Source organism: Temnothorax longispinosus, chromosome 3, assembly GCF_030848805.1.
Source record: "Temnothorax longispinosus isolate EJ_2023e chromosome 3, Tlon_JGU_v1, whole genome shotgun sequence".
Classification (NCBI taxonomy): Eukaryota; Metazoa; Arthropoda; class Insecta; order Hymenoptera; family Formicidae; genus Temnothorax; species Temnothorax longispinosus.
Genome location: NC_092360.1, coordinates 18,020,360 through 18,032,110, shown reverse-complemented (window position 1 = coordinate 18,032,110; position 11,751 = coordinate 18,020,360). Strand labels below are relative to the sequence as shown.

General features: G+C 34.4%; 1 protein-coding gene across 1 annotated transcript; it reads left to right on the top strand.

Moving 5' to 3' along the window:
* Window positions 1-3,603: 3,603 nt before the first annotated feature.
* On the top strand, window positions 3,604-9,686 carry LOC139809962 (uncharacterized). Its single transcript, XM_071773268.1, has 2 exons — window positions 3,604-4,216; window positions 4,318-9,686. Exon 2 carries the CDS (start codon window positions 5,665-5,667, stop codon window positions 6,997-6,999), a length of 1,335 nt encoding a protein of 444 aa, XP_071629369.1. The 5' UTR covers window positions 3,604-4,216; window positions 4,318-5,664; the 3' UTR covers window positions 7,000-9,686.
* The last annotated feature ends 2,065 nt before the right edge of the window (window positions 9,687-11,751 follow it).

Sequence of the window (11,751 nt, the reverse complement as noted above, 5' to 3'; positions counted from 1 at the left end):
TATCGACATATAGTATGTCGATGAGTCATCTATAGAACCAACCAGAATTTTCCCAGAAAAATCTATAGAACCTTTTTGGATCCTATAAAAGGAGCGAGGACTCTCGGCATACGCGGCACTTCTCAGCAGTTCTTCGACGGGTCAAATTGCAAAGATTTCAGTACGCTGTACTTACGACGCATAGTCGATTATTAGTGTTGCATCGATATAAGTTAAAAAAGTATTATTGTAAGTAAAATAACAAATAAATAAATTTTTCGGAATGAGAATTATCGCAAATCGGAGAATCAAATAAAACAATAATACATTGATTATTTATTAATAATATAATTATACGTAATATGTTTTCGCGTAATCGATTGTCTGCACGTGCAATGTTGAATTCCGTATTTCTGATTAATCAATTGTAAGTGTGTCTTTATTAATCGTTATTTGATTAATAAATATCGCGCGTCAAGACCGACATTCTCAAATGTTTCGTCGTTAATATTAACGGAACACAAGGGCTGGGACACAAGATGGATCAATTCTGGGACAAGTGGCGTTGCAATTCGTTTAATTGGTAAGTAAAATCTATGTTAACCCTGCATTTATTCCTTATAATATTCCGAATTCTAATTATCGTGTAAATATAAATTTTGCGCTCGCACATTGACGATCTATTAGAATATACGTATTTCACAAGATTCAATCGGTCTCAAGTATATCCCGTGAAAAATTGATAAAAAGACGATTACATTTTCAGATATTTCAAGTATATCGTGTATATCGTTTTACAATTTTATTTTGCATATTTAACTTGCATTATAATGCATAATAACGACCTTTAAAACAAGCGTACATCATATTTATTGTTAAAATGTAAAAAACGCATAAACGCGAAATGTTAAGAGGACATGTGAGGCCGCGCGCCATTTTTAGAGTGTAAAATTAACCACGTGGTAGAAGAACGTTCTTCACATCTGTTCCATTTTCAACCTACGACACGCGGTACAATTTTGTCTGTTGGAAAGCATGCGCGCGCCTGTGCTGACGATCTTCCTGACTGCAAACTGGAAATTGTGTAGTATCCGCTAGTCATGCTGCTTGGCTAGATTTTAGTGATATATTAAAAAATGCTATTTTTCTTGCATGGTAAGAGCCAATTAGGACGCAGCCTTAGATCGCGTGAGCAAAATTTCTTTTCACACGTCGCGTCGTCTAGCTGCTTGGGTTTAACTGGGGAGAAACATGTACCCATATAGCATGAAATATTTCATGAATGTTCTATAAATATTCTTTAGAATATTCATGAATTTTCTATGAATGATCTATAAATGTGCAAAAAACGTGTAATGTCCCGCTTTGAATGTCCTTAGAAACTGTAAATATTCTCGAATAATCTACAAATGTTTTATAAATATTTCCCCATAATCCATAATTTTTTTATATATGCAAAATATATTTATAGAACATTTATAGATTATTTTAGGAACATTAAAAATGGGATATCGCATATTCTGTATACATTTAATATTCACCCGACATAAAAAAAATTATTTATTTCAAAATTTTATTACTATTTTTTAACTAAATTTGTTTCTTAAGATGCAGTCTATAATTATAAATATTTTCTCGTATTTGAAAAACACACTTACCTTCGTGGGATTCGAACTCGGGACCTCGGGACCTCTGCATCGTAAGCCAACTGCCTTACGTGGTAGACTACTTCTTAATTTGATGTAAGCGTTATATATATAGTCTACATATGTCATAACCAGCGCAAATATATAATTTTTCAAAAATCATCTTAATATCCAGAATATTTATATAATGTTCCAAAATATTCTTCAAATATTTCTAGAATAATTAGAATGTTTTTCATATTTTTCCTAAAATGTTTATAAATTATTTTAAAAATATTCTACTAATATGTAAAAAATATTCTATTAATATTCTGAATATTTCATGTTCATTGCAATGTTCACAGATTATTATTGAAATATTCATAGCAATTCTAGAAAAGTTTTTCAGAATATTCATAGCACATGCTATAAATGTTTAAGAATATTAACAAAATGTTCCGTAAATATTCCAAATATTCTATATTTGTTAAAATATTTATAGAACATTCCATACATTTTTTAAATGTACTATATTTATTAGAATATTTGCAGAATATTCTATGCATATTCCGAATAGACAAAATTTCATGGAATATTTATAGAACTTCTACAGAATATTTTGAATGACTCGTGGAATATTAAAATATTTATAGATTGTTTATAGCACATTTCTTACATATTCCATGCTGTATGGGTAACGTTCACGTTCACCACGTGTCGCAAAAGTAATGGAAAGAAAAATGGACAAAGGAAGCTATTTCAATTCTGATAGAGGTGTTACGTTCTGTCGTCCGTTTTTGGGTCAAAACATTTAAGTTATTTACCCGGGATTTGGACCAAGTTGTGTGATTAATCAAGCCCGAAAAGATAGCAAATTTTATAAGTTTTATAACGAGGATCAGACTTTTTAATTATTTCAAAATTAGGGAAATCAACCGTAAAATCCAAAGGAATTAATTTGTATGGAGTTAAGGGTTTTTTGATTTGAATTTTGGTTTCAACTTCCTTTAATTTTAAAAATAATGGAAAGGGGTCGTGATCAAATAGAATAGCTTGTTTAATAAGATATTTTAATTTTTTGATTTGGAATCTTTTGCCCCCTTTTCTGGGCATTCAGGAATCCTGTTGCCACGCTTTTGGCAGCGACAAGAATAATAGGAAATCTCCTGTTGCCACGCTTTTGGCAGCGACAAGAATAATAGGAAATCTCCTGTTGCCACGCAGTTTGGCACCGACAGTTAGGAGTGATAAAATTAAAAAGATTTTGGATATGAAATTAGTTTCAAAATTAAAATTACCTTTATTCCGGAAAACTCGATTACAAATGTTAAATACGGTTTTAAAGTTCTTACTACGAGTTTAGATTTTGACAATAGAGTATCGACTACTCAAAACTCCGGACTTCGAATAACTACTGAATTAATCCTTCACTCTTATTTATACTTAAATGGCGAGAACCTCCCCGCCTGAGCTTCCCACCATTTCATTGTCTTATCCTAAGGGAGGAGGAAGGTCTTATCACCAAGTGTAACTCGATTCCCTGCGAACCACGGCCAGAGAACTGTCTCCATGAGAAATCGGATAATTAATCAATATCGATTAGCATTCTTGGCTATTTAAAAATTTTAATATCAATTAGCACTCTTGGTTATTAAAAGACTAAAATTTTGTTCGCACGTAACACCTTCCCCCTTAAGTCATACGTGGTACGTTTGTTACCGCGTATGAACTATTAATAAAAGGAGAAAAATTTTTAAAATTTTATAAATGTATTTAATATGAAGAAATTCGTATAATATTGTGTAAAATATATGTATAATAATAATAACGTATAATAATGTATAAAATATGTGTAATAATATTTAAATGTGTATAATAATAACATATATAACATATAATAATGTGTACATAATATTTAAAATTGAATATTAAGTAATATTTTCAAAAATAATATTGAATTTAACGAAATAATATGATATAATATAATGTAATATTGTTTAAAATGTAAGAAAAATAGGAGGAGAGATCATATATCGGAAATATAGCGCGACTGTGTTCGTAATAAATTAGTCAGATCGAGACATGTTAGATGGCGATACGTGCGTCGTCTTGTGTGTTCCCACGCTATCTGCGCTGGACGCATCGTGATTTGAATGAAGTATTGTATTGCGCGTGCGCGAGGAAGAAGCGTGCGATCCTACGACGAACGGTCGAGCATTCGTTTCCGGGCGTTGGTCGAGGTAACAACGTGCTCGTGCTTGAGACGTACCGGTGTTAGAATATTCGAAAGCGAGAATCGTAGCTTTGACAAATACCGATTATCGTATAAACGACGTGATTTCTGATATCGGCTATCTGGATAGCAGCTCTGTTCAACGATAAACAGACCTTACGAAGCATACGCTACGAGATTATACCGGCTCAGAGACAGACCACGCCTTTATAACTGCGTGCAAAGAAGGAAGGACGATCCGCCATTACCGTATCGTCTTATTTCACAAAGGAACAACCGCTGTTAAACGACTTGAGATAATGATGGTCTATCAGAAAGACGAGAATAGATTCTTTGTTTAAGAATCTATCCAACGAACAGAGATTTCTTCAATCTAAAGGTAACGATTAGAATTCTGAAAACCATAGATCCTTATCGGTTATCGAGAGGCACTCGTATTCTCGAGTGTTACGACGGATTAATATTCCCGTCTCTTCATAGTGATCTTGGTTACTGATTTCGTGAAAAGTAAAGGAGACTAACGTTCTCAAATAACGATGCCTATTGTCTGCCGACAAACCTGGCTTCACATGTAAAGATAAAATCTATTCGAATCTGAGCTCAGTAAATTATTAGATTGATTAGTTTAAGGTTGCAACCGATATACATAAGATAATCTTCTTACATCAACATGTAATTAATTAAAATCCACGAGAAATTGTAGTCATTTTGACTGAGAAATACTTTAACTTTGTATAGAATTACTTAATTTATATTATTCATTATTTTCATCATAATTATTTAGCGTTATATATAATATTACATTCTTGCGCATGTTTGCGTATATTATACAATCTTTATTACAAACAATGCAAAGCTGAAGCGGTTATAGATAAAATAACTATAGATTGATACGTCTTTCAATACAAAAGGAGATATATATATATAAAAGGTGATGTATAATATTCTGCGGACTATATGGCTTATTATCGACTATCTTCTGAGTTGTTGAATACTTCCAAAGATATTACAGAAAAGTGGACTGAAATTACCTTACATAATTTAATACGACGTATCAATCTATCCATCACATATTCTTTATTGCTATGTATTTATGCTTATTTATCTTGTATAATAAGTTATTTTATTTCATGTATTATCTGTTTCATACGAATGGTCTAATTCCACGAACTTATTACGATGTAAGTTATAGTCTTACAAACAATAGTTGAAGTTACATACAGTCCAGAGAAAGATTAAGAGAATATTACTTCATTAAAGAAATCAATATACAAAAGTTATTTTATGATGTGAATATTGGGAAGCGTATTTTAGTTTATGCAAATTGACAAAAGGATCATTCGTCTGATAAATATTATGTATTATATTACTTGCTATTTATTTCTTTGTATCATTACTTCTTATGTGTTGTACGAATACTGATAAGGTTTTTGGCAGTTTTCCTTATCCATGCAACAAATGTTGGTATTCTGTAATTATTTCTGCCAAGTAAAATATATGATCTCTCCCTCGAAAAGTAAAGTGTATGTGTCGTTTCATCTACTCATTAAATCTAAAGCCTAGGCTCCTGCGCGAGCTTGTACGAAACATTGGTCCTTCGAGCCGGATATGTAATTCCGGATTTGTAGTTTCGGATAAGTGAATTCGGATACAGATATTAAAATATAGAATCACTGAGTTGTGAATACTTTTGCTATTACGTGTGAAATTCGGATTGGGGAAACGACACATAGAGTTTCGCGAAAGTTTACAATTAGAGACATGTGAAAAGCATTTCGCCTGAGTCAATTCGAGTTTGATATTACTAGATAATTACAATTCAGTAAAATGGATTCGATAATACCTCGTATCGATCAACAACTAAAAGCTAGAGATTTCATAACTAACGCTTATGATAATTTTATAGCAATAGGTTTCTCGGAAATTACGAATCAGAGAGTGGATAGGTATTTGTCCTCTTTGACTGATCTTTGGACTAAATTTAGTAATGATCATGACGCCATTCTAATGGCTATAGCCGTACTTCCAGACGAAGAAAGGTCGTTGATTCTTAAAACTCATTCATACTTTAAGAAACAAATATACTTGGAAACAGAGACATGTTATTTAGAAGCTTCAAAAAAGATAAAGTCTAGCCTTAGTGTAGAGCCAACCGTGGAAACAAGTGCTAATCTCAGTATAGCGCAACCTGCTGTAGCAAGTTCTTCGTTGAATCAATCATTACCGTATGAATTTCCTACGTCACAAGACACTCATTATTCAAAGCTTCCGCTTATTGAGATTCCAACATTTGATGGTGATCCTTCAAAGTGGCTTAACTTTAGAGATTTGTTTGCTTCTCTCGTTATAAATAGTAGTAAGTTGTCGTTAGTTGAAAAGTTACAATACTTAAAAACAAGCTTAAGCGGTACCGCTGCTCATTTAATTCAGAATACTACTCTCACCGCAGAGAACTTTTACAAAACATGGGAATCGTTGTTAGCCTTTTACGATAATATTCGACTTCAAGTCCACACGGCATTGTATTCTTTACATAATCTGAAGCCTATGACGAAGGAATCATCAAGTGAATTGGAACGTTTGTATACGACTGTTCTTCAAATTCATAGGACATTAGAAACTTTGCAACGACCCGTAGATACATGGGATGATGTTTTCGTTTACTCAACAGTGCTAAAGTTAGATTCTGACTCGGTGAAGGCTTGGGAGGATAAAATAGGTTCATCAAAAATCCCTGCTTCATGGAAAGAGCTTACAGAATTTTTGGTTACTCGTCTTTTCTCGCTTCAAGCATATGAAAAGTCTCGAGGTATAAAGATTACGTATAAGGCTACGGCTAAAACTAATTATCAAGGTCAATCGAAAAACTATACCACGTCGTGTCCTATTTGTAAAGAGAAACATTATATCGTGAGATGTCCTAAATATATAAATAAAACTACCGCTCAAAAATTAGCCCTCGTAAACAAACATAAATTATGTTATAATTGTCTAGGTAAGCATAGAGTCGCGAATTGCAAAGTCACGAAGCGTTGTCGTACATGTGATAAGAAACACCACACAACTGTACACAGAACAGATAATTCTTCCAATACTAAAAACTTAAAATCAGAAACTTCAATCGAGTCCAAACCCGATGTAGTAGACGCGGAAAAAGACTAAGCCAAGGTGTTGCATTCGACTATTGATAAAGGTTTAAAAGCTCCTTGTGTATTGTTGGCTACCGCTCAAGTTTTAATAGTTTCCAAGAAAAATGAAGTTAGAAAGGTTCGTGCCCTACTTGATCAGGGATCAGAAGTCTCGTTAATATCCGAGTGCGTTGTGCAACAGCTTAAGTTGCCTCGTACCAAATCATCGCTCTCTTTAATAGGAATAGGGGAGCAGAAAGCCAATACTACTAAGGGATTTACTTCGTTCAAATTGAGATCGCGTTTTGGTGTTGATCTAGATTTGACTGTTTCAGCTTACATTCTTCCAAAACTTACTAATTCCATTCTTTCTCTTGACGCTACCGAAACTTCATGGCCTCATTTGGAAGGTATTGGTTTAGCAGATCCCAAATTCTTGTCACCCGGTTCTATTGATTTAATATTAGGAGCCGACATTTATGGTTCTTTGCTGGAAGATAAGTTAATAAAGGGTTCTATTGGTTCTCCAGTTGCTCAATCGACCAAATTGGGATGGATTATTTCAGGGCCAACGAATTGTGAAAGTCCTTCTGAAAATAGACATAGCTATCACGTATCGGTTAATAAAGACTTTTATGATTTAGTTCATAAATTCTGGGAAGTAGAAGAGATCCCTTCTTCAGAAGCTCCAATCCTTTCGAACGAAGAACAGGATTGCGAGGATTATTTTCTCTCTACGCATAAAAGAGATGAGTTCGGTAGATACATTGTTAAGCTGCCTTTTAAAGCAAATCCAGAAAAGCTTGGAGATTCTAAGAATAAAGCTTTACGATTAATAAATAGATTGTCTGGAAGATTCAAATCTAATTCAAATTAGTGGAAAGTTTACTCGGACTTTATGCAAGAGTACCAAAGTTTAGGTCACATGGAAAGGGTTCCTTCGTCACAAGCTGAACCTTCGTTAGTATATTATCTTCCGCACCACGGCGTTTTAAGAGAACAGAGTCTATCCACAAAATTGAGAGTTGTTTTTAATGGATCAAGTCCAACGTCTACCGGAGTGTCGCTCAATGATTTATTACATACAGGGGCAAAGTTGCAAACTGACTTATTCGATGTACTTCTTTGGTTTCGTAGCTTTCTTTACGTCTTTATTGCAGATATTGAGAAGATGTTTAGACAAATAAAAGTAGATCCTTCAGATTGGAATTTTCAAAGAGTCTTTTGGTTCAATTCTTTGCAACAAGTCGTCATTTTTGTACTTACAACCGTCACATATGGTCAGGTGTGTTCACCTTTTTTAGCCTTGCTAGCTCTCATTCAATTGATAAAGGATGAAGGACATCGATTTCCACTAGCTGTTCCTATCATAGAGAAGGGTAGATATGTAGATTAGTTTCAAGGAGGAGCTGACTCGATAACGGAAGCTCAGATGAAAGTAGCGTAATTGGATAAATTCTGCATGGCGGGCGGATTCACATTGAAAAAGTTGAGGAGTAATCACCCGGACATTTTAGCACATATTCTCACAGATAGAAAATTTACTTCTCCTTCTATTTCGTTCAGCGAAGGTGATACTATTCACGAACTTGGACTTTCTTGGAATGTTTCGTCTGATAATTTTCAATTCACAATCGAACTCCCTGCTTTGAAAACGATCACAAAAGATTGGGATGAACCATTGTCAGATGCACTGACAAACAAATGGAGCGGATTTGTAGAAAGTTTACTAAATATGCCAAGGTTTGAATTTCCAAGATGGATAGGTTTGACATCGTATTCCCAAATAGAAATTCATGGTTATAGTGATGCTTCATAACAGGCTATGGCAGTAGTTGTTTATGCTAGGGTCATTTCGAGCGAAAGCAATTTATTCTAGGAAAAGAAAATCCGGCTGATTTGGCAGCAAGGGGTTTGACACCTCAACAATTATTAGAATCAAGAACGTGGTAGATCGGACCATACTGGCTCTCTCAGAATTCGTCAACATGGCCTAGTGACTCGTTTTCTCTTTCGTTAGGGGATAACTTATAGGAGAGACCTTGTCGTGTAGCTACTACGCTTGAATCGAAATCTCCCAAACTTTGAGATTTGATAGATAAATATTCTAGCTTTACTAGACTCCTACGCATAACTGCTCTTTGTAAGAGGGTTATAGAAAGATTTCGTGGAAAAGTTGAATCTTCTTTTGATCATCCATTGACTGTGACTGAATTGAATGACGCTAAACTATTCTGGATCAAGACGGTCCAACAGATTTGTTTTTCCTTTGAACTTAAGACTTTATCAGCAGGAAGAGACTTACCAAGGTCAAATGCACTTTTAAAACTTACTCTTCGTTTAGACTCTGATGTATTACTACGATTAGGAGGTCGTCTTGAACTATAATTATTGTCAGAGTTTGCCAGACACATATACATTTTGCCGAAGGATTCCACTCTTACTTATCTAGTTATAGCTGAGGCTCATACACGTACTCTTCATGGAGGGGTTCAAGATACACTTTCATTTATTAGAAACTACTACTGGATAATAGGAGGTCGAATTGCTGTTCGATCATACATTCTAAAATGCGTCGTTTGTACTAGGTTTCGAAAGGAAAGGGCAAGACAAATAATGGGTCAATTACCAGCCGCACGAATAGCACCTTCACGAGCTTTCAAACATTAAGGGGTTGACTATGCCGGTCCTTTCACAATAAAAAACTTGGAGAAAAAAGAAGGCTAAATATGTGAGACATATATAGCTATCTTTGTTTGCTATTCCACTTCAGCGATACATTTGGAATTGATCTCAGACTATACAACGTAGGCTTTTATATCAGCGTATAAGCTTTTCACATCTCGTAGAGGAATCAGGAGATTTAGCTAAGTTTCTTGATAAAGATGATTACACTAGAGTCGCGACTGTTAAAACTCACGTTTCGGAATTTCAAAGACACATCACAAAGCTTTGTCTTCTTCCGATCAATAATGAAACTCTGTAAATAGTTAATTCGTTAACCACGTTAACGAAGGCGGGCGGAATGTTTAAAATGTAAGAAAAATAGGAGGAGAGATCATATATCGGAAATATAGCGCGACTGTGTTCGTAATAAATTAGTCAGATCGAGACATGTTAGATGGCGATACGTGCGTCGTCTTGTGTGTTCCCACGCGATCTGCGCTGGACGCATCGTGATTTGAATGAAGTATTGTATTGCGCGTGCGCTAGGAGGAAACGTGCGATCCTACGACGAACGGTCGAGCATTCGTTTCCGGGCGTTGGTCGAGGTAACAACGTGCTCGTGCTTGAGACGTACCGGTGTTAGAATATTCGAAAGCGAGAATCGTAGCTTTGACAAATACCGATTATCGTATAAACGACGTGATTTCTGATATCGGCTACCTGGATAGCAGCTCTGTTCAACGATAAACAGACCTTACGAAGCATACGCTACGAGATTCTACCGGCTCAGAGACAGACCACGCCTTTATAACTGCGTGCAAAGAAGGAAGGACGATCCGCCATTACCGTATCGTCTTATTTCACAAAGGAACAACCGCTGTTAAACGACTTGAGATAATGATGGTCTATCAGAAAGACGAGAATAGATTCTTTGTTTAAGAATCTATCCAACGAACAGAGATTTCTTCAATCTAAAGGTAACGATTAGAATTCTGAAAACCATAGATCCTTATCGGTTATCGAGAGGCACTCGTATTCTCGAGTGTTACGACGGATTAATATTCCCGTCTCTTCATAGTGATCTTGGTTACTGATTTCGTGAAAAGTAAAGGAGACTAACGTTCTCAAATAACGATGCCTATTGTCTGCCGACAAACCTGGCTTCACATGTAAAGATAAAATCTATTCGAATCTGAGCTCAGTAAATTATTAGATTGATTAGTTTAAGGTTGCAACCGATATACATAAGATAATCTTCTTACATCAACATGTAATTAATTAAAATCCACGAGAAATTGTAGTCATTTTGACTGAGAAATACTTTAACTTTGTATAGAATTACTTAATTTATATTATTCATTATTTTCATCATAATTATTTAGCGTTATATATAATATTACATTCTTGCGCATGTTTGCGTATATTATACAATCTTTATTACAAACAATGCAAAGCTGAAGCGGTTATAGATAAAATAACTATAGATTGATACGTCTTTCAATACAAAAGGAGATATATATATAAAAGGTGATGTATAATATTCTGCGGACTATATGGCTTATTATCGACTATCTTCTGAGTTGTTGAATACTTCCAAAGATATTACAGAAAAGTGGACTGAAATTACCTTACATAATTTAATACGACGTATCAATCTATCCATCACATATTCTTTATTGCTATGTATTTATGCTTATTTATCTTGTATAATAAGTTATTTTATTTCATGTATTATCTGTTTCATACGAATGGTCTAATTCCACGAACTTATTACGATGTAAGTTATAGTCTTACAAACAATAGTTGAAGTTACATACAGTCCAGAGAAAGATTAAGAGAATATTACTTCATTAAAGAAATCAATATACAAAAGTTATTTTATGATGTGAATATTGGGAAGCGTATTTTAGTTTATGCAAATTGACAAAAGGATCATTCGTCTGATAAATATTATGTATTATATTACTTGCTATTTATTTCTTTGTATCATTACTTCTTATGTGTTGTACGAATACTGATAAGGTTTTTGGCAGTTTTCCTTATCCATGCAACAAATGTTGGTATTCTGTAATTATTTCTGCCAAGTAAAATATATGATCTCTCCCTCGAAAAGTAAAGT